At 46.9% G+C, this 23,764-nt stretch overlaps 1 protein-coding gene across 1 annotated transcript; it reads right to left on the bottom strand.

Moving 5' to 3' along the window:
• Positions 1–657: 657 nt before the first annotated feature.
• Positions 658–19,382, bottom strand: LOC110505970 (deubiquitinase DESI2). Its single transcript, XM_021585442.3, has 5 exons — positions 18,276–19,382; positions 6,086–6,158; positions 5,249–5,342; positions 4,153–4,294; positions 658–3,948 (listed from the first exon to the last, which is right to left on the bottom strand). The coding sequence occupies exons 1-5, from the start codon at positions 18,312–18,314 to the stop codon at positions 3,697–3,699; spliced, it is 600 nt and encodes a 199-aa protein (XP_021441117.2). The 5' UTR covers positions 18,315–19,382; the 3' UTR covers positions 658–3,696.
• Positions 19,383–23,764: the final 4,382 nt, after the last annotated feature.

The following is a 23,764-nucleotide window of genomic DNA, read 5'->3' as shown; positions in this document are numbered from 1 at the left end:
GGCGTTCCCTATCGGAAATATGCAAATCAATGCTAGAACGAGCCAATAGGCTCTCACTGGCTCGTGTTTAGCTCTGCCCACCTTCTTGCTTGTTCTGCCCACTATGAGTAATTTACTCCCAGAGGAAACGACATGCTGTGGTCTATCTTGGGTTAGTTATAACAAAAATCTTTGCTCCTGCACTCTAAACATCTCTGAACAAAAATGTACTGAAAATGTACATACAAAATAGCCAGATCTTTATGACACATTTCCCAACATCCTGCTGGACATCTCATCTGACTGAACTCAAAATAAGATTTTCCTCCCATTCAATGGTGTTCAGACGGTGTGGCCAAACTCAAGGACAGGACAACATATTACTGCTATTCTTGTACCTTTACTCTATTACCATCCTTAACATTTGTGGCATCGTCTTACAATTCGGTAAAGCACATACATAATACAATAGAAAAGGTCTTCTCTGCAGAAAGTACCAAAAATGATTTCAATATAGAGCATGGAATACTGACCTTTACGGAACCCATTTCAATTTCAAGATGACAAAAAATAAAAAATCTTCCTGAATTAAAAAAAAAACCCAAAACAACGTAGATGACACTACACATTAAAAAAATGAATGAAAATATATAGATGATTTTAAAAAATAAGTATATAAACAAATAAATATAGTTATTTTATTTTGCCCAGTTGTCATGGAGATGATGTATAATAATGAGACACCGGTGTAACAAACAACAGGTCATGTGATTTCCTTCCTGAGAGGGGGATGGGATACGGAGGGCTGGAGGCACACAGACAGACAGACAGACAGTAAACCAAGGAGGAGAAGAGAAAGAAAGGACAATATTGTCCTCCAGAAAGACTTATGTTCGGAATGCAATGGACTGGGCTTCAGAATGGATACTATTGACTCTACCAGAGCAGCTGTAATATAATGCAGGGACAGAACAGAATAACATGTAGCCTAACGTCTGTCTCATCTGGAAACAGCATTATTGATATTGTTTGATAGGATGGTAGTCAGTGTAATACTCTAGTCCAAGACTTGCTGACTGGTAGGACAACTGGCTGACTGGTAGGATAATTGACTGACTGGTAGGACAACTGGCTGACTGGTACGATAATTGACTGACTGGTAGGTCAACTGGCTGACTGGTAGGATAATTGACTGACTGGTAGGATCAACTGACTGACCAGTAGGACAACTGACTGACCAGTAGGACAACTGACTGACCAGTAGGACAACTGACTGACTGGTAGGATCAACTGACTGACTGGTAGGATCAACTGACTGACCAGTAGGACAACTGACTGACCAGTAGGACAACTGACTGACCAGTAGGATAATTGACTGACTGGTAGGACAACTGACTGACCAGTAGGACAACTGACTGACCAGTAGGACAACTGACTGACCAGTAGGACAACTGACTGACCAGTAGGACAACTGACTGACTGGTAGGACAAATCAAATCAGACTGACTGTCCGGTAGGACAACTGACTGACCAGTAGGACAACTGACTGACTGGTAGGATCAACTGACTGACCGGTAGGATCAACTGACTGACCAGTAGGACAACTGACTGACCAGTAGGACAACTGACTGACCAGTAGGACAACTGACTGACTGGTAGGATCAACTGACTGACCGGTAGGATCAACTGACTGACCAGTAGGATCAACACAATATTATAGTAGAAAGACAACTTCCTCCCTGTTGTTTCAGGGATCACCTCCAACACATTAAGAGACATAGCCAATCAAAAGACATCTCACAACAACAACAAAACCTTTTTCCTTCACACAATGCCCTAAATGTAACCCCCCCCCCCCCCCCCCCCCTTCCTCGACGGGCCTCCAGACCCCTCACCTACTCAATCACTCTCTGGGGAGGAGGGGTCAAGACAATAGGAGTTGTATGAACAGAAAACTGTGATTCAACAACTATGAGTTTCACTTTCACTGCTGAGATTTCTTATGTTGTGCGCCGACTGATCGGTCACAAGGGTTGAGATTTCTTGATCAGGTTTTATCTCCTGATGAAAGATTGAATGGTTCCCATTGAATAAGTGTATAAATGAGACATGTGCCAGTGTTATTCATCACATGATGGTAGTAAATAGCTAATTATATGTAGGGGGGGGGGGGGGGGGGGGCAATGTCTTGTTAAACAATACATGAGATCATGAAATAGACAAATAACACCCAAATATATAATACTAATACGATAAAATGTAATCATTGAAATCAATATGGTCCAAAACTAATTTCCATGTCTTCACTTTTGTCCAATCCTTTGCTCTTGGCACATCATTTTCAGTTAAGAATGACATTTAACAGAAATGTGCTGGTTTAAATCCCACATGTAATTAATTACTCCTTCTAAACAGAGCACATATCACTATATATATCAGGTTCATATCACTATAGTGCACTACAACGTCCAAAAAATGGCCAGAATATGAACACCCCCCTCCACCCCCCACCCCCACACACACACACACACACACACACACACACACACACACACACACACACACACACACACACACACACACACACAAACAAAGCAAAACATCTTTGAAGTTAAGACTGAAGGCCCAAGTAAGGAGGTTAAGTACCTCTTGAAGTGAGCAGCAAGTGTAACATCCTGCTAACGTCACAATACCAGTAGTCTCAGGCGTCGTCCCAAATGAAACCCTATGCCCTGGATTTGGGCACTTATTTTGACCAGAGCCATAAGGGCCCTTGCAACAACAACAAAAAATGGTGCACTATATTTAGGGAATAGGGTTCCATAGGGCTCTGGTCTAAAATAGTGCACTATAAATAGGGAATAGGGTTCCATAGGGCTCTGGTCTAAAATAGTGCACTATAAATAGGGAATAGGGTTCCATAGGGCTCTGGTCTAAAATAGTGCACTATATATAGGGAATAGGGTTCCATAAGGCTCTGGTCTAAAATAGTGCACTATATGTGGGGAATAGGGTTCCATAGGGCTCTGGTCTAAAGTAGTGCACTATATGTGGGGAATAGGGTTCCATAGGGCTCTGGTCTAAAGTAGTGCACTATATGTGGGGAATAGGGTTCCATAGGGCTCTGGTCTAAAGTAGTGCACTATATTTAGGGAATAGGGTGCCATTTGGGACGTACATTTAGATGTATCTTTGTGGTGTCTGATATCCGTTTACTCTACAATAGAAGGAGCTCTGCAAGAAGAGAATCAGGGTGGATCGGGGATGAAGGCTGACGAAAGTTTAAAAGTTCATGGAAGAAGAGAAATGACCAGAAAGTAGCCCGGACCTACAGTACATCGTGTAGCTGTGGTCAATCTAAAAGAGCCATGCCATGCTCTGAGTTAGTTTGTCAACAAACCTATAACAAATCACCCCTCCAGAATATATCTACCATAGCGAAAAGGGAGAAAACCAGGGAAAGGATCTAAGGATCTGTAGGTTTTGCAGGACCCCCGGCTCCGTCCTACCAGGCTAACTAATCATCCGTCGTCCTCGTCTCTGTTCTCAGAGGGTGGTACTGTGAGGTCAGGTGGTTATTCAGTCAGGCCCACAGATATTACATCACTACATCCCCTGCAGAGGGGACCTGGTGACCTTCTGGTCCAGGGTTCGAAGGTCAAAGGTAATTGAGAGAGTCCTATTGGCTGTTCTCTTCAGACCTATACAGTCATTGGTTCAGACTCGTGTATGGCGACAGCTGTGTGAGGATCCGGTGCCCGCCCCAGCGGTCCCGGAGGCTGAGTTGGGGTCCTCGTCGCTGGACTCCCCGGCCTCCCGCTCCTCCTTGTGGAGCCCCATGCTGATGTGGCTCTGGAGGGCAGCGGGGGTCAGCCACTCCTTAGGGAGGCAGGTCTGGAGGAAGGGCACGCAGGAGCTGAAGTAGGCCAGGCGGTTCACCCAGCGAGGGATCTCACGCCCACACAACAGCTGGAATAAGAACGAAAAACAAACATGTTTTTTCAATTGGCAAGTTAAAAAAAACATACTCCGCCAAAATTTGTATGACTGTCAATAGGCAATGTTCCTATTGACAGTAATGGCTCTATCAGATCGTTCACAATAAATGTCAATATCATGTATAAATCAAACAGTAATCCTCTGTAATGAAACGGTGATGAAACAGAAACTGACCTCAGACAGCGAGGATGAGAAGTGGTTGCAGTTCTTGTGCATTAGATGGTAAGAGTTGCCCTTGAAATCCCTCCCCAGCTCCTCCATGATTTTATCCATATCCTCCACAGCAAAGTCTGTTGTGCCTAAAGCGATGGCCTCCCTGTGTTAGAAAAAATATGTTTTGTAATCATTAGCAACAGCTAATGGGGATCCTAATAAAAGAGCTAAATTAAAGGTGGTAATTGGGTGCATGTAGTGTTATTCTATCCCTGTATAAAAACTGGTATCGGTGACTCTCGTCCCAAACACCAACCATCACGATACAATGAATGAATACAAGGCCACTGCTCAGTAGGACATGTCTCCGTCCCAAATTGCATGTCTCCCGTCCCAAATTGCATGTCTCCCGTCCCAAATTGCATGTCTCCCGTCCCAAATTGCATGTCTCCGTCCCAAATTGCATGTCTGTCTCTCAAATTGCATGTCTCCCTTCCCAAATTGCATGTCTGTCTCTCAAATTGCATGTCTCCCGTCCCAAATTGCATGTCTGTCTCTCAAATTGCATGTCTCCCGTCCCAAATTGAATGTCTGTCTCTCAAATTGCATGTCTCCCGTCCCAAATTGCATGTCTGTCTCTCAAATTGCATGTCTCCCGTCCCAAATTGCATGTCTGTCTCTCAAATTGCATGTCTCCCGTCCCAAATTGCATGTCTGTCTCTCAAATTGCATGTCTCCCGTCCCAAATTGCATGTCTGTGTCCCAAATTGCATGTCTCCCGTCCCAAATTGCATGTCTCCGTCCCAAATTGCATGTCTCCGTCCCAAATTGCATGTCTGCTTCCCAAATGTTGTCTTTATGGGCCTTGGTCAAAAAGGGAATGGGGTGCAATTTGGGATACAGGGTAATGTTGTCTTCACATCACTACTGTAAACAAAGACAGTCTTTGATTTCCTGTTGCTGTCATGAAATAGCGGCCATTCACCACTTCTTTATGTGATTAGGCACTTTGTGTGCCCGTGTGTGTGTGTGTGTGTGTGTGTGTGTGTGTGTGTGTGTGTGTGTGTGTGCGTGTGTGCGTGCGTGTGTGTGTGTGTGCGTTTTAATGTAAACTCACTTGAACTTGAAGGTCTCTCCTAATTCAGTGGCGTTTCCAGGATTGATTTCAAATATGCCACTGAAGGGATACGGGTGGCCCCCATATGCAAACTCTGTAGTAAGGAGGAGGAATAAGGAACACACTTGGTAAATGTGCTATCTTCATTGAGACAGCTCATGATACGGGCATGAGAAAAAATGATGGCTGTCTCCACCTTGCTTTCCAACAAAGGTACATGAACCGCGTGGCAAACTGAAGGTGAGACGATATCGTGCAATCGTGCGGTATGAGACGATATCGTGCGATGTGAGAAGATATTGTGTGGTGTGAGAATAGAAGCTGTGTTATAGAATCTCTATGGAAAAGAAGCTGTGTTATAGAATCTCTATGGAAAAGAAGCTGTGTTATAGAATATCTATGGAATAGAAGCTGTGTTATAGAATCTCTATAGAATAGAAGCTGTGTTATAGAATCTCTATGGAATAGAAGCTGTGTTATAGAATCTCTATATAATAGAAGCTGTGTTATAGAATCTCTATGGAATAGAAGCTGTGTTATAGAATCTCTATAGAATAGAAGCTGTGTTATAGAATATCTATAGAATAGAAGCTGTGTTATAGAATATCTATGGAATAGAAGCTGTGTTATAGAATCTCTATATAATAGAAGCTGTGTTATAGAATATCTATGGAATAGAAGCTGTGTTACATAATCTCTATGGAATAGAAGCTGTGTTACAGAATCTCTATGGAATAGAAGCTGTGGAGAGAAACATTCCACATTTCCTCTCCATTTTGCCAACAACACAATGAATAAGTGAGGGAATGAGAAAGTAGTGAAGCTCTTCCTCTGTACCTCGGCCATAGATCTCAATGCCTGAGTGGTAGACTCCAACACCCAGAGTGGAAGTGTACTCGTTGATCCAGTACTAGAACGAGAGAGAGATACAGAGAGACAGAGAGAGAGAGCAAGACAGAGAGAGAGAGAGAGACAGAGAGAGAGAGACACACACAGAGAGAGAGAGAGAGAGAGAGACAGACAGACAGAGACAGAGACAGAGAGAGAGATACAGAGAGAGAGAGCAAGACAGAGAGAGGGAAACACACACAGAGAGAGAGAGAGAGAGAGAGACAGGGAGAGAGAGAGAGAGAGAGAGAGAGAGAGTGAGAAAGAGAGACAGACAGAGAGAGAGAGACAGAGACAGAGACAGAGACAGAGACAGAGAGAAGTGGTTTTAAACAATTAGATACAGTATCCTGGAAAGGTTGGAATGCTCTTTTTCAATTGATTCATTCTCCCAGGGATACAGAGTAGATCGTAGTACAACATATCTGGAGACTATTTATGGTATTGATCAGCTCCATACACCAGGGTTTAGTTTGTTAAGTGCATACAAACCTATCATACATCTCCATTATGACATGGCTTCCACTGAATGCAGGGTAAGTGGCTAGATGACATGGCTTCCCCTGAATGCAGGGTAAGTGGCTAGATGACGTGGCTTCTACTGAATGCAGGGTAAGTGGCTAGGTGACATGGCTTCTACTGAATGCAGGGTAAGTGGCTAGATGATCTGGCTTCTACTGAATGCAGGGTAAGTGGCTAGATGACGTGGCTTCCCCTGAATGCAGGGTAAGTGGCTAGATGATCTGGCTTCTACTGAATGCAGGGTAAGTGGCTAGATGACATGGCTTCCACTGAATGCAGGGTAAGTGGCTAGATGACATGGCTTCCACTGAATGCAGGGTAAGTGGCTAGATGATCTGGCTTCTACTGAATGCAGGGTAAGTGGCTAGATGACATGGCTTCCACTGAATGCAGGGTAAGTGGCTAGATGACATGGCTTCCACTGAATGCAGGGTAAGTGGCTAGATGATGTGGCTTCCACTGAATGCAGGGTAAGTGGCTAGATGACATGGCTTCCACTGAATGCAGGGTAAGTGGCTAGATGACGTGGCTTCCACTGAATGCAGGGTAAGTGGCTAGATGACATGGCTTCCACTGAATGCAGGGTAAGTGGCTAGATGATCTCCATTAGGACGTGGCTTCCACTGAATGCAGGGTAAGTGGCTAGATGACGTGGCTTCCACTGAATGCAGGGTAAGTGGCTAGATGATGTGGCTTCCACTGAATGCAGGGTAAGTGGCTAGATGACGTGGCTTCCACTGAATGCAGGGTAAGTGGCTAGATGACGTGGCTTCCCCTGAATGCAGGGTAAGTGGCTAGATGATGTGGCTTCCCCTGAATGCAGGGTAAGTGGCTAGATGATCTCCATTAGGACGTGGCTTCCACTGAATGCAGGGTAAGTGGCTAGATGATGTGGCTTCCACTGAATGCAGGGTAAGTGGCTAGATGACGTGGCTTCCACTGAATGCAGGGTAAGTGGCTAGATGACGTGGCTTCCCCTGAATGCAGGGTAAGTGGCTAGATGACGTGGCTTCCCCTGAATGCAGGGTAAGTGGCTAGATGACGTGGCTTCCACTGAATGCAGGGTAAGTGGCTAGATGACGTGGCTTCCCCTGAATGCAGGGTAAGTGGCTAGATGACGTGGCTTCCCCTGAATGCAGGGTAAGTGGCTAGATGACGTGGCTTCCCCTGAATGCAGGGTAAGTGGCTAGATGACGTGGCTTCCACTGAATGCAGGGTAAGTGGCTAGATGACGTGGCTTCCCCTGAATGCAGGGTAAGTGGCTGTCGTAATGTAATACAGATCGTCCTACTCAGCACATGTGGCAAATTGAGGTCCTTTCTTTCCTCCTCACGGACAGGATATTGACGCTCGTGGACAGGATATTGATGCTCGCGAACAGGATATTGATGCTCGTGGACAGGATATTTATTAACGCTAGTGGACAGGATATTGACGCTCGTGGACAGGATATTGATGCTCGCGGACAGGATATTGATGCTCGTGGACAGGATATTTGTTAACGCTAGTGGACAGGATATTGACGCTCGTGGACAGGATATTGATGCTCATGGACAGGATATTGATCTTGTTGGACAGGATATTGATGCTCATGGACAGGATATTGATGCTTGTGGACAGGATATGTTACGGTGCGTGAATGAGGACCCAAAAGCGAATTAACTTAAACAGAGCTTCTTTAATTACCAAACATAGGTAGGCTCAGACGGACCGGCAGATTCCGACAGGACAAGACAAGGTTACAGCAAACATGACGACAGTCTGGTTCAGGCATGAAACACAACAAACAAGAATCCGACAAGGACAGGAACAAAAACAGAGAGATATAGGGGACTAATCAGAGGGAAAAAGGGAACAGGTGGGAAAAGGGGTGACGAGGTGGTTAGGAGGAGACAAGGCACAGCTGGGGGAAAGAGGGGGAGAAAAGGTAACCTAACAACGACCAGCAGAGGGAGACAGGGTGAAGGGAAAGGACAGAGACAAGACACAACATGACAGTACATGACAGTACCCCCCCACTCACCGAGCGCCTCCTGGCGCACTCGAGGAGGAAACCTGGCGGCAACGGAGGAAATCCTCGATCAGCGCACGGTCCAGCACGTCCCGAGAGGGAACCCAACTCCTCTCCTCAGGACCGTACCCCTCCCAATCTACGAGGTACTGGTGACCACGGCCCCGAGGACGCATGTCCAAAATTCTACGGACCCTGTAGATGGGTGCGCCCTCGACAAGGATGGGGGGGGGGGGGGGGAAGACGAGCGGGGGCGCGAAGGACGGGCTTGATGCAGGAGACATGGAAGACCGGGTGGACGCGACGAAGGTATCGCGGAAGAAGAAGTCGAACTGCGACAGGATTAATGACCCGAGAAATACGGAACGGACCAATGAACCGCGGGGTCAACTTGCGAGAAGCCGTCTTAAGGGGAAGGTTCTGAGTGGAGAGCCAAACTCTCTGACCGCGACAATATCTAGGACTCTTAGTTCTACGCTTATTAACAGCCCTCACAGTCTGCGTCCTATAACGGCAAAGTGCAGACCTGACCCTCTTCCAGGTGCGCTCGCAACGTTGGACAAAAGCCTGAGCGGAGGGGACGCTGGACTCGGCGAACTGAGATGAGAACAGCGGAGGCTGGTACCCGAGGCTACTCTGAAAAGGAGATAGCCCGGTCGCAGACGAAGGAAGCGAGTTGTGGGCGTATTCTGCCCAGGGGAGCTGTTCTGACCAAGACGCAGGGTTGCGAAAAGAAAGACTGCGTAAGATGCGACCAATAGTCTGATTGGCCCGTTCTGCTTGACCGTTAGACTGGGGGTGAAAGCCGGAAGAGAGACTGACGGAAGCCCCAATCAAACGGCAAAACTCCCTCCAAAATTGAGACGTGAATTGCGGACCTCTGTCCGAAACGACGTCTGACGGAAGGCCATGAATTCTGAAAACATTCTCGATGATGATTTGTGCCGTCTCTTTAGCAGAAGGAAGCTTAGCAAGGGGAATGAAATGAGCCGCCTTAGAGAACCTATCGACAACCGTAAGAATAACAGTCTTCCCCGCTGACAAAGGCAGTCCGGTGACAAAATCTAAGGCGATGTGAGACCACGGTCGAGAGGGAATAGGAAGCGGCCTGAGACGGCCGGCAGGAGGAGAGTTACCGGACTTAGTCTGCGCGCAGACCGAACAAGCAGCCACGAAACGACGCGTGTCATGCTCCCGGGTGGGCCACCAAAAACGCTGGCGAATGGAAGCAAGCGTACCCCGAACGCCAGGGTGGCCGGCTAACTTGGCAGAGTGAGCCCACTGAAGAACGGCCAGACGAGTAGGAACGGGAACGAAAAGAAGGTTCCTAGGACAAGCGCGCGGCGACGGAGTGTGAGTGAGCGCTTGTTTTACCTGCCTCTCAATTCCCCAGACAGTCAACCCGACAACACGCCCCTCAGGGAGAATCCCCTCGGGGTCAGTGGAGGCTACTGAAGAACTGAAGAGACGAGACAAAGCATCAGGCTTGGTGTTCTTAGAGCCCGGACGATAAGAAATCACGAACTCGAAACGAGCGAAAAACAGCGCCCAACGCGCCTGACGCGCATTAAGTCGTTTGGCAGAACGGATGTACTCAAGGTTCCTATGGTCAGTCCAAACGACAAAAGGAACGGTCGCCCCCTCCAACCACTGTCGCCATTCGCCTAGGGCTAACCGGATGGCGAGCAGTTCGCGGTTACCCACATCATAGTTACGTTCCGACGGCGACAGGCGATGAGAAAAATACGCGCATGGGTGGACCTTGTCGTCAGAGAGGGAGCGCTGAGAAAGAATGGCTCCCACGCCCACCTCTGACGCGTCAACCTCGACAACGAACTGTCTAGAGACGTCAGGTGTAACAAGGATAGGAGCGGATGTAAAACGATTCTTGAGGAGATCAAAAGCTCCCTGGGCGGAAACGGACCACTTAAAGCACGTCTTGACAGAAGTAAGGGCTGTGAGAGGAGCTGCCACCTGACCGAAACTACGGATGAAACGACGATAGAAGTTCGCGAAGCCGAGAAAGCGCTGCAGCTCGACGCGTGACTTAGGAACGGGCCAATCAATGACAGCTTGGACCTTAGCGGGATCCATCTTAATGCCTTCAGCGGAAATAACAGAACCGAGAAATGTGACGGAGGAGGCATGAAAAGTGCACTTCTCAGCCTTCACAAAAAGACAATTCTCTAAAAGGCGCTGGAGGACACGTCGAACGTGCTGAACATGAATCTGGAGTGACGGTGAAAAAATCAGGATATCGTCAAGGTAAACGAAAACAAAGATGTTCAGCATGTCTCTCAGGACATCATTGACTAATGCCTGAAAGACAACTGGAGCGTTAGCGAGGCCGAAAGGAAGAACCCGGTATTCAAAGTGCCCTAACGGAGTGTTAAACGCCGTCTTCCACTCGTCCCCCTCCCTGATGCGCACGAGATGGTAAGCGTTACGAAGGTCCAACTTAGTGAAAAACCTGGCTCCCTGCAGGATCTCGAAGGCTGAAGACATAAGAGGAAGCGGATAACGATTCTTCACTGTTATGTCATTCAGCCCTCGATAATCTATGCAGGGGCGCAGAGACCCGTCCTTCTTCTTGACAAAAAAAACCCCCGCTCCGGCGGGAGAGGAGGAGGGGACTATGGTACCGGCGTCAAGAGCTACAGACAAATAATCTTCGAGAGCCTTACGTTCGGGAGCCGACAGAGAGTATAGTCTACCCCGGGGGGGGGGTGGTTCCCGGAAGGAGATCAATACTACAATCATACGACCGGTGTGGAGGAAGAGAGGTGGCCCTGGACCGACTGAACACTGTGCGCAGATCGTGATATTCCTCCGGCACCCCTGTCAAATCACCAGGCTCCTCCTGTGAAGAAGAGACAGAGGAAACAGGAGGGATAGCAGACATTAAACATTTCACATGACAAGAGACGTTCCAGGAGAGGATAGAATTACTAGACCAATTAATGGAAGGATTATGACAAACTAGCCAGGGATGGCCCAAAACAACAGGTGTAAAAGGTGAACGAAAAATTAAAAAATAAATGGTTTCACTATGATTACCAGAAACAGTGAGGGTTAAAGGTAGCGTCTCACGCTGAATCCTGGGGAGAGGACTACCATCCAGGGCGAACAAGGCCGTGGGCTCCTTTAACTGTCTGAGAGGAATGTCATGTTCCCGAGCCCAGGTCTCGTCCATAAAACAGCCCTCCGCCCCAGAGTCTATTAAGGCACTGCAGGAAGCTGACGAACCGGTCCAGCGTAGATGGACCGACAAGGTAGTGCAGGATCTTGAAGGAGAGACAGGAGTAGTAGCGCTCACCAGTAGCCCTCCGCTTACTGACGAGCTCTGGCCTTTTACTGGACATGAAGTGACAAAATGACCAGCGGAACCGCAATAGAGACAGAGGCGGTTGGTGATTCTCCGTTCCCTCTCCTTAGTCGAGATGCGGATACCTCCCAGCTGCATGGGCTCAGCACCCGAGCCGGCAGAGGAAGATGGTAGTGATGCGGAGAGGGGGGCGACGGAGAGCGCGAGCTCCTTTCCACGAGCTCGGTGACGAAGATCAACCCGTCGCTCAATGCGAATAGCGAGTTCAATCAAGGAATCCACGCTGGAAGGAACCTCCCGGGAGAGAATCTCATCCTTTACCTCTGCGCGGAGACCCTCCAGAAGACGAGCGAGCAAGGCCGGCTCGTTCCAGCCACTGGAGACAGCAAGAGTGCGAAACTCAATAGAGTAGTCTGTTATGGATCGATTGCCTTGACATAGGGAAGACAGGGCCCTGGAAGCCTCCTCCCCAAAAACAGATCGATCAAAAACCCGTATCATCTCCTCCTTAAAGTCCTGATACTGGTTAGTACACTCAGCCCTTGCCTCCCAGATTGCCGTGCCCCACTCACGAGCCCGTCCAATAAGGAGAGATATGACGTAGGCGACACGAGCAGTGCTCCTGGAGTAAGTGTTGGGCTGGAGAGAAAACACAATATCACACTGGGTGAGGAACGAGCGGCATTCAGTGGGCTCCCCAGAGTAACACGGCGGGTTATTGATTCTGGGCTCCGGAGATTCGAAAGCCCTGGAAGTGGCCGGTGGATCGAGGCGGAGATGGTGAACCTGTTCTGTGAGGTTGGAGACTTGGGTGGCCAGGGTCTCAACGGCATGTCGAGCAGCAGACACTTCCTGCTCGTGTCTGCCTAGCATCGCTCCCTGGATCCCGACGGCTGAGTGGAGAGGATCCGAAGTCGCTGGGTCCATTCTTGGTCGGATTCTTCTGTTACGGTGCGTGAATGAGGACCCAAAAGCGAATTAACTTAAACAGAGCTTCTTTAATTACCAAACATAGGTAGGCTCAGACGGACCGGCAGATTCCGACAGGACAAGACAAGGTTACAGCAAACATGACGACAGTCTGGTTCAGGCATGAAACACAACAAACAAGAATCCGACAAGGACAGGAACAAAAACAGAGAGAGATATAGGGGACTAATCAGAGGGAAAAAGGGAACAGGTGGGAAAAGGGGTGACGAGGTGGTTAGGAGGAGACAAGGCACAGCTGGGGGAAAGAGGGGGAGAAAAGGTAACCTAACAACGACCAGCAGAGGGAGACAGGGTGAAGGGAAAGGACAGAGACAAGACACAACATGACAGTACATGACAGGATATTGATGCTCGTGGACAGGATATTGACGCTGGGTAGGCTAGTCTAAATGATGGGTAGGCTAGTCTAAATGATGACACTATTATGGACAAGACCAATTGTATTACTTGTCAAATGGCAGCCAAGCATCGATCATCATGTCACCAGAATAACACCCTCGATATTTACTGGACAGGAGCATCAAGCACCCTGTGAAGTTCACAACTCATTTCATGTGTAGCCTAATAAACTAGTCGTAGTGGGGCGACCACACAACATATGATCAAGTCGACTGACTCCTAGTTTACTTCCATATGATGGTTATTATATCAAAATTCGCACACACCACAAATTAATTCTCACAGACACAAAAAAAAAGATCCCACCATCTGTCGCCATTTCCTGTTTCCGTTAAGCCCCATGACTTTTTAAATGCGTCAGGTAAATTCATCTGTATTTAAACGGTTGGATGGAAACCTGGTTACTGCAGAGATTACAGTAATTCAGAGATTACAGTCATTCAGAGATTACAGCCATTCAGAGATTACAGTCATTCAGAGATTACAGTCATTCAGAGTACAGATCTTTACCCTTCTTCTCAAGTGTGCACTTGGATTTAAAAAACGGCTGAAGGGAGTCTTCAATCAATCAATCAATCAATCAAATGTTTTTTTATAAAGTTCGGTTCGATTCCCAAGGGGGACCGGAATGAAAAAAGCATGAAAATGTATGGACTCTATACTGTAAGTCTCTCTGGATGAGAGAGTCTGTGTCACGCCCTGGCCTTAGTTATCTTTGTTTTCTTTAGTATTTTGGTCAGGTCAGGGTGTGACAAGGGGTGGGTATGTTCGTTTTTGTATTGTCTAGGGGGTTTTGTTTATCTATGGGGTTTTAGTATGCCTAGGTATATGTAGGTCTATGGTTGCCTGAATTGGTTCCCAATCAGAGGCAGCTGTTTATCGTTGTCTCTGATTGGGGACCATCTTTAGGTAGCCATTTCCCATAGGTTATTTGTGGGTTCTTATTCTATGTTTAGTTGCCTGTCCGCACTACTCATATTTGCATCACGGTTCATTTTGTTGTTTTGTTAGTTTGTTCAGTGTTCTTGCTTTAATTAAAGAAGAATGTACGCTTACCACGCTGCGCCTTGGTCTCCTCCTTCAGAGGGATGTGACAGTCTGCTAAATGACTCACTACTGTAAGTCTCTCTGGATAAGAGCGTCTGCTGAATGACTAAATTGTATATCATCTCCACCAATCCATTCTGGTTATAGTTCACACAAAGGGAAGAAAATTGGGATGAAGCCTATGACTCTCAATCTAAGCCATGATCACTCTTGCTGGTTGCCTGGCTACCCATCCACATCACCCAGCCAAACTGTTGTTTCTTCTCCACCACGAGTCTGGATTCACCATGAGTCTGGATTCCCCATGAGTCTGGATTAACCATGAGTCTGGATTCCCCATGAGTCTGGATTAACCATGAGTCTGGATTCCCCATGAGTCTGGATTAACCATGAGTGGATTCACCATGAGTCTGGATTCACCATGAGTCTGGATTCCCCATGAGTCTGGATTCACCATGAGTCTGGATTCCCCATGAGTCTGGATTAACCATGAGTCTGGATTAACCATGAGTGGATTCACCATGAGTCTGGATTCGCCATGAGTCTGGATTCGCCATGAGTCTGGATTCGCCATGAGTCTGGATTCACCATGAGTCTGGATTCACCATGAGTCTGGATTCACCATGAGTCTGGATTAACCATGAGTGGATTCACCATGAGTCTGGATTCACCATGAGTCTGGATTAACCATGAGTCTGGATTCACCATGAGTCTGGATTCACCATGAGTCGTCTGGATTTACCATGAGTCTGGATTTACCATGAGTCTGGATTCACCATGAGTCTTGATTCACCATGAGTCTGGATTCACCATGAGTCTGGATTCACCATGAGTGGATTCACCATGAGTCTGGATTCACCATGAGTCTGGATTCCCCATGAGTCTGGATTCCCCATGAGTCTGGATTCCCCATGAGTCTGGATTCCCCATGAGTCTGGATTCACCATGAGTCTGGATTCCCCATGAGTCTGGATTCCCCATGAGTCTGGATTCACCATGAGTCTGGATTCACCATGATTCATTTGTTTTGAACAACGCCCCTCGTTTTGACTTCTAGGAGGGCAGCTAAAGGGCTGGCTGATGGGCTAGTCAGTCTTTAGCCCAGTGGGACTAAATTAGGTGTTTTACGCATAATTATAATGATTTGAAAATATATATAATTATTTAACCTGGTAGGCTAGTTGAAAACAAGTTCTCATTTACAACTGTGACCTGGCCAAGATAAAGCAAAACAGTGCGACACAAACAACAACAGAGTTACACATGGAATAAACAAACATACAGTCAATAACACAATAGAGAAAAAAGAAAGTCTATATACAGTGTGTGCAAATGGCGTGAGGAGGTGAGGCAAATAAATAGGTCATAGTAGTGAAGTAATTACAATTTAGCAGATTAACACTGGAGTGATAGATGTGCAGATGATGATGAGCAGATGATGGTGTGTAAGTAGTGATACTGGTGTGCAAAAGAGCAGCAAAGTAAATAAAAACAATATGGGAATGAGGTAGGTAGATTGGGTGGGCTATTTACAGATGGACTATGTACAGCTGCAGCGATCGGTACCTGCTCAGATAGCTGATGTTTAAAGTTTGTGAGGGAAATATAAGTCTCCAGCTTCAGCGATTTTTGCAATTCGTTTCAGTCATTAGCAGCAGAGAACTGGAAGGAGAGGCGGCCAAAGGAGGTGTTGGCTTTGGGGATGATCAGTGAGATATACCTGCTGGAGCGCGTGCTACGGGTGGGTGTTGTTATCGTGACCAGTGAGCTGAGATAAGGCTGGGCTTTACCTAGCAAAGACTTATAGATGACCTGGAGCCAGTGGGTCTGGCGACGAATATGTAGCGAGGGCCAGCCGACTAGAGCATACAGGTCGCAGTGGTGGGTGGCTTTGGTAACAAAACGGATGCCACTGTGATAAACTGCATCCAGTTTGCTGAGTAGAGTGTTGGAAGCTATTTTGTAGATGACATCGCTGAAGTCGAGGATCGGTAGGATAGTCAGCTTTACTAGGGTAAGTTTGGCGGCGTGAGTGAAGGAGGCTTTGTTGCGAAATAGAAATCCGATTCTAGATTTGATTTTGGATTGGAGATGCTTAATGTGAGTCTGGAAGAAGAGTTTACAGTCTAGCCAGACACCTAGGTATTTGTAGTTGTCCACGTAATCTAGGTTAGAACCGTCCAGAGTAGTGATGCTAGTCGGGCGGGAAGGTGCGGACAGCGAACGGTTGCAAAGCATGCATTTGGTTTTGCTAGCGTTTCAGCTAATAAGGGGTGCTTCTAGGGATTATTTTTTTGCTGGTGTGGGAGTCTTAATGAGAACAACTGGGCCAGTGTGTTTGAAATGCCTGGGATGATTTCTGGTCCCAGCCCATCCCTCATCCCAACAGAACAGAGCTACAGTGGGGCGGAAGGTAGCCTAGTGGTTAGAGCGTTGGACTAGTAACCGCAAAGGTTGCAAGATTGAATCCCCAAGCTGACAAGGTAAAACTCTGTCGTTCTTCCCCTGAACAAGGCAGTTTTTCCTAGGCTGTCATTGAAAATAAGAATTAGTTCTTAACTGACTTGCCTAGTTAAATGAAGTTTTTTTTTTTTAACAGTGGGATTTAATTAGGTGTTTGAGCACTGTCACTTTCAGACATCCTCATCTGTGACTGCTGGCCTGGAGATATCTGAAGGGAGGAGGGACCAACACTGTGACTGCTGGCCTGGAGATATCTGAGGGGAGGAGGGGCCAACACTGTGACTGCTGGCCTGGAGATATCTGAGGGGAAGGAAGGGCCAACACTGTGACTGCTGGCCTGGAGATATCTGAAGGGAGGAGGGGCCAACACTGTGACTGCTGGCCTGGAGATATCTGAGGGGAGGAAGGGCCAACACTGTGACTGCTGGCCTGGAGATATCTGAGGGGAGGAGGGGCCAACACTGTGACTGCTGGCCTGGAGATATCTGAAGGGAGGAGGGGCCAACACTGTGACTGCTGGCCTGGAGATATCTGAAGGGAGGAGGGGCCAACACTGTGACTGCTGGCCTGGAGATATCTGAACGGAGGAGGGGCCAACACTGTGACTGCTGGCCTGGAGATAACTTAAGGGAGGAAGGGCCAACACTGTGACTGCTGGCCTGGAGATATCTGAGGGGAGGAGGGGCCAACACTGTGACTGCTGGCCTGGAGATATCTGAAGGGAGGAGGGGCCAACACTGTGACTGCTGGCCTGGAGATATCTGAAGGGAGGAGGGGCCAACACTGTGACTGCTGGCCTGGAGATATCTGAACGGAGGAGGGGCCAACACTGTGACTGCTGGCCTGGAGATAACTTAAGGGAGGAAGGGCCAACACTGTGACTGCTGGCCTGGAGATATCTGAGGGGAGGAGGGGCCAACACTGTGACTGCTGGCCTGGAGATATCTGAAGGGAGGAGGGGCCAACACTGTGACTCCTGGCCTGGAGATATCTGAAGGGAGGAGGGGCCAACACTGTGACTGCTGGCCTGGAGATATCTGAACGGAGGAGGGGCCAACACTGTGACTGCTGGCCTGGAGATAACTTAAGGGAGGAAGGGCCAACACTGTGACTGCTGGCCTGGAGATATCTGAGGGGAGGAGGGGCCAACACTGTGACTGCTGGCCTGGAGATATCTGAAGAGAGGAGGGGCCAACACTGTGACTGGCTGGTTGTCTATCAAGGGACTCAATATCCATTCTTGTGTGTGTGTGTGTGTGTGTGTGTGTGTGTGTGTGTGTGTGTGTGTGTGTGTGTGTGTGTGTGTGTGTGTGTGTATGAATAATAGGCTAGTATGTTACATTGATTCCCATGCACAGAAAACTTCCAACACACAATCTTACCATATCATACACATTAAGGATAACAGGTTCATTGGCCATGGTTTAATCCTGAGATGGGAAGGCAACGTCCTCCCGCTCCGACGTTATAGTAGCACCTTCAGCCCCCCGACACCCCAAAGGTGCATATAGGATGCGATTCTGCTGATGTGCGCTTCCCGGATGGGCTACTCACACTGCGCCGTATTGGATGGAGCACCGGGATAGAAGGATGGATCGAATGTCGCTCATGCCTCAGCCAAAACAAAAAAATCGGTCCAAGAATTCTACCCGTTCCAAAGCCAAGGGTATCTCGATTGTAGATGTTGAAAAAATTACTGTATAAAATATCAAGGCAGCGAAACGTGAACGACGAATGTTTCGCTTTTTGACTGTAAAGACCACAGGCACGCACATAACGGTACTAGATCCCGACCGGAGATAGCTTGCTACAGTAGCTAGCTCGAGCTAGACAGTTACAGAACTGTTGAACACTGCCCATTTCTATTCCCAAAGCAAGAAAAATAGGCCCTCTGGAAATGAAATGATGGTTAGCGTTAGTTTCACTTTGCTTGCCTCCGTTGTCACATAAATAGCGATCAATTGCGTGTATATTGAGACGCTAAAACAACACCGCTGGGAGGATGAATATACGAGTGTTCGAATCCGGAAATGTCAGCCAGGTCGAGAGCCACCTAATTTCACTTTTCTCTCAAATGCGGCCACTGAAGGCTGTATGGCAAAATAGATAGTATATAAAAGCTAGCTGGCTATAGATTCACGTATTGTTTTACGGTTCACTTTTGGCTTGTCAGCTGTGTGGTGAAAAGCTAGCAACAGCGTAGACGGTATCAGTGGTGCATGATGTGGCCCTCATCACACAGACAAACCGTTAGAGTCGTGTCGTTTTGCCGTAGGTAGTCAACTACCGTCCTCTGTCTCTGTCCGTTCGACGAGATATCCTCCCCTTCCCAATCGTATCTCTCACCGTAACACAAAAAAAACGGTGTCCTCCGGTCTCGTGAAAACTGCTCGAAAGAAAGTGAATGACATCATCCGAACCGTGTCTCACAGCTGGCGGAACGTCCTGTGGACGAGCCGGGTTCTCTGTGAATGGGTGGATTCGATTATGTTGCGCGGTGGCAAACCGGTCTATGGCCCGTGACTAGAACGGGCAAAAGTGGTGAGGGATGAGCACCCATCTCAAATAGAATAGTAATTGTTTGTAATTTTATTTAACTTTTATTTTTCTAGGAATGTCAGATAAGAACAAATTCTTTTTTTAAATGACGGCCTACCCCGGCCAAATCCGGAAGACGCTGGGCCAATTATGCGCCCGCCCTATAGGATTCCCAATCACAGCCAGATGTGATAGTCTGGATTCAAACCAGGGACTGTAGTGATGCCTCTTGCACGTGCCTTTAGACCACTGCTGCCTCTGATCTGGAGGACTCACTAAACAGAGAACATCCCTGGTCATCCCTACTGCCTCTGATCTTGAGGACTCACTAAACAGAGAACATCCCTGGTCCTCCCTACTGCCTCTGATCTGGAGGACTCACTAAACAGAGAACATCCCTGGTCATCCCTACTGCCTCTGATCTGGAGGACTCACTAAACAGAGAACATCGCTGGTCATCCCTACTGCCTCTGATCTGGAGGACTCACTAAACAGAGAACATCCCTGGTCATCCCTACTGCCTCTGATCTGGAGGACTCACTAAACAGAGAACATCCCTGGTCCTCCCTACTGCCTCTAATCTGGAGGACTCACTAAACAGAGAACATCGCTGGTCATCCCTACTGCCTCTGATCTGGAGGACTTTGTTTGTAAATTATGTCTGAGTTTTGGAGTGTGCCGTTGCTATCCTCAATAAGGTTTTTTTTAATGAAAATTGTGCCATCTGGTTCGCTTAATATAAGGAATTTGAAATTATGTATACTTTTACTTTTGATACTTAAGTACATTTTAGCAATTCCATTAACTTTTGATACTTAAGTATATTTAAAACCAAATACTTTTAGACTTTTACTCAAGTAGTATTTTATTGGGTGACTTTTACTTGAGTAATTTTCTATTAAGGTATCTTTTACTTTTACTCAAGTATGACAATTGAGTACTTATTCACCACTGGTTAAAAAAAAACAAGCTCCAACTGGTAAAAACCGATTTGAACAGTCAACCAACTCCAGAACTCTGTCTCTTTCCAGAGTTCAGACTTTCCGAAATGAAAATCACTAACGTCATGATTTGACCTCGTATTTTTCCCGAGTTGACAGTTGTTTTTGAGCACAGCATGTATGACTCAACGCCCGGGAGGCAGCCCGGTTCCCAAAACGAATACAATCCATTTTCACCCGGTGCGAGAAACACGCCTACACGGGCGCCCGAGACAGATTTATCGAGCCCCCCTCAATGAGTGAGGAGGGGAAAAAATGTTGATTACGTCATCGTGCTAGTGCTACTGGCTGCCTCGGGTCCAAGAATCCCCCCCATCCACCACCAAATGACAATGGACTGCATACATGAGAGAGGGGTGTGGGGGGGGGCATGTTGTTGAATTTACCGAGAGATCTATGCTTTTATTTGTAACTTTTCACTTTTATTTTTTAATCGTCGTCATGAATTATCATAATCCTCATTAACATCATCGGCATTTTACAGAGCAATTCATTTGGGGGAATTTCCACTAGGAATCTTTATGGAGGACCCATATGCATTAGGCTACATCATAACACAAATAAATACTCGCTGCTTGGAAGATATATAAAGCGACGAGGATGAACAAATGATTGCGAGAATAAAAAAAGAGGCACATGCTGACCATAAAGTTTGATTTCTTTAGGATTGTTTTATCCATTGTGAAAACAAACTGATTTATTTTAAAGGCAAAAGTTATACAGTCCATACCATTGAGAATCTGCAAGCATATGATTACCTAACAACAACGTCCATGAATAGTGAACTTTAATGCGCTGCATAAAGTATGTCTCATTCAGATAAGTAATAATGAAATGGACAAATATAACTCACTTTCAGCCATTATTTCAAGCCTCATTGTCATGCGTATGAAAGGCAGGTAGCCTAGTGGTTAGAGCGTTGGTCTTGTAACCAGTAAAGGTTGCAAGATCAAATCCCCGAATTGACAAGGATTTTTTTTTTTTATATATAAAAAAAAATGGTCGTTCTCCCCCTGAACAAGGTAGTTAACCCACTGTTCCCCGGTAGGCCGTCATTGAAAATAAGAATTTGTTCTTAACTGACTTGCCTAGTTAAATAAAGGTCAAAATTTAAACAAATGCACATTTTACATTGTCATCATTTAGCAGTCGCTCTTTCATCAGCTACCCTCAAGCCATGAACAATTAATCAAACGCCCCCCCCCCCCCCCCCCCCCAACCCCGCTTTTGTACATCGCTGCTACTTGCTCTTTATTATCTATGCACTGTCACGTGACCCCCACCTACATTTACAAGTTACCTCGATTAACCTGTACCCCCTGCACATTGACTCAGTACTGGTACCCCCCAGAATACAGCCTCTTTATTGTTATTTTGTTACTTTTTTAAACCTTAGTTTATTTTGTAAATATTTTCTTCGTGCAGTTTTAAGAAAATGTAGTTTTCTCAATTTTTATAAGTTAGCATTTCACAGTTGTTGTATTCGTGACAAATAACATTCAATTTGATCTTAAGACAGCTAGGTGGGACAACCACATATCGCAGAAGGGGGGGTCAAGAGCTGGTTCCTTTATTTTTGTGGAGGGAAGTCAAGGTGAGGAGGAGGATAATTAAAGATAATGTTTGTAAAGGCATGGTTTCAGAAGACGGGCAGGGAGCTGACCTCCCGTAGGGGTGAGAGGGCCAAGAGACCTGAGGGGGCAGAACAGGGTGCTCAGGTTGGGGTGTAGGGTGCTCAGATTGGGGTGTAGGGTGCTCAGGTTGGGGTGTAGGGTGCTCAGGTTGGGGTTTAGGGTGCTCAGGTTGGGGTGTAGGGTGCTCAGGTTGGGGTGTAGGGTGCTCAGGTTGGGGTGTAGGGTGCTCAGGTTGGGGTGTAGGGTGCTCAGGTTGGGGTGTAGCGTTTGAGCCTGAAGGTAGGGAGGGACAGTTCCTCTTGCTGTTTCCGTAGGTAAATACCATGGTCTAATACTGGATTCGTGCTTCGACTGGAAGCCAATGGAGTGTGCAGAGGATCGGGGAGACATGAGAGAACTTAGGAAGGTTGACAACAAAGCGGGCTGTTGCAAGAGTTTAATGGCAATAACATTTTTTGGTCATTTAGCAGACGCTCTTATCCAGAGCGACTGACAGTAGTGAATGCATACATTTTCATATGCAGGGAGCCGAGCCAACAGAGAGTTGCAGTAGCCCAGACAGGAGAAGTGACTGGATTAGGACCTGCACCGTTCCCTGTGTGAGCTCGGCTAGTCTTTGAGCAGGCATGCCTGCCCCTGTGTGAGCTCGGCTAGTCTTTGAGCAGGCATGCCTGCCCCTGTGTGAGCTCGGCTAGTCTTTGAGCAGGCATGCCTGCCCCGGGAGAGGAAGAGCAGTTCCATCTTGTCGAGGTTGAGCTTGATGGGGGTGGGCCGACATCCAAGTTGTGATATCCGCCAGGCACGCAGAGATGCATGTCGCCACTATTGTGGCAAAATATTGACTCAAATACTTCTCGGATACCAGAGCTTGTGAATTCAATTAGACTTTTATCACAGAGAGCAACAAAGCCGAGTTGGTTCATGAAACAACTGAATCTTTATTCTTAGTGCTTGGTTTTTATGCAGTCTTACCCTTACATAAACGTCATCACCCTATTTTACGAATCTTGTTGTCTTACTTAGTTTCCATTCTCTAATTGGCTCAGACATTGGGGCATAGATTCTATTGGTGGCATGACATGCATACCCCCTTAGCTAATGATCCTGTCCAAAGGTCTTTACAAGTTCAGATCTACATTGTATATGTATGCTTAACTTATGTATGTGCGTGACCAGTAGCATTCACAAGATCAGATATGGCCCAGAGCAGTCACGTCTTGTTAGTTTACCTTGTCTCGCCTCATCTACACAGATTCTGCTTACGTTCTGTTTTTTTTACATGTCCAATGGTCAATTCGATGTTGATCTAGCTTTGTACACTCACATGGGCTTCAGCCTTTATTCTGCATACACATGTCTAATATTTAAGCTTATATTGATTATTCGTTCTACTTCAAAGATAACAGTATAGGTACTGAGAATCATCAGATGCCTGGAAAATCTCCAACACCACCTGGGTTTCAGAATGGGGTGGTGGGGGAGTAGTTGAGTGTCATATCCACATAGCAATGTTAGGAGAGACCATGTGAGAATATGACGGAGCCTAGTGACTTGTTGTACAGAGAGAAGAGGACCTAGAACCGAGCCCTAGAAGAGGACCTAGAACCGAGCCCTAGAAGAGGACCTAGAACCGAGCCCTGGGGGACACCAGTAGTGAAAGTACGTGGTGCAGATACAGATCCTCTCCACGTCACCCTC

Source organism: Oncorhynchus mykiss, chromosome 25 (assembly GCF_057628025.1).
Source record: "Oncorhynchus mykiss isolate SJ-2025 chromosome 25, ASM5762802v1, whole genome shotgun sequence".
Classification (NCBI taxonomy): domain Eukaryota; kingdom Metazoa; phylum Chordata; class Actinopteri; order Salmoniformes; family Salmonidae; genus Oncorhynchus; species Oncorhynchus mykiss.
Note: the sequence above shows the minus strand (reverse complement) of the source record. Positions and strands in the feature narration are given on the sequence as shown.

Coding starts and splice junctions, on each gene's coding strand:
- LOC110505970 (XM_021585442.3), bottom strand. CDS start 18,314: ATGGCCAATGAACCTGTTATCCTTAATGTGTATGATATG. Junction 6,159..18,275: donor TCCTTAATGTGTATGATATG/GTAAGATTGTGT, acceptor CTCTCGTTCTAG/TACTGGATCAACGAGTACAC. Junction 3,949..4,152: donor TCTCATCCTCGCTGTCTGAG/GTCAGTTTCTGT, acceptor TTCTTATTCCAG/CTGTTGTGTGGGCGTGAGAT.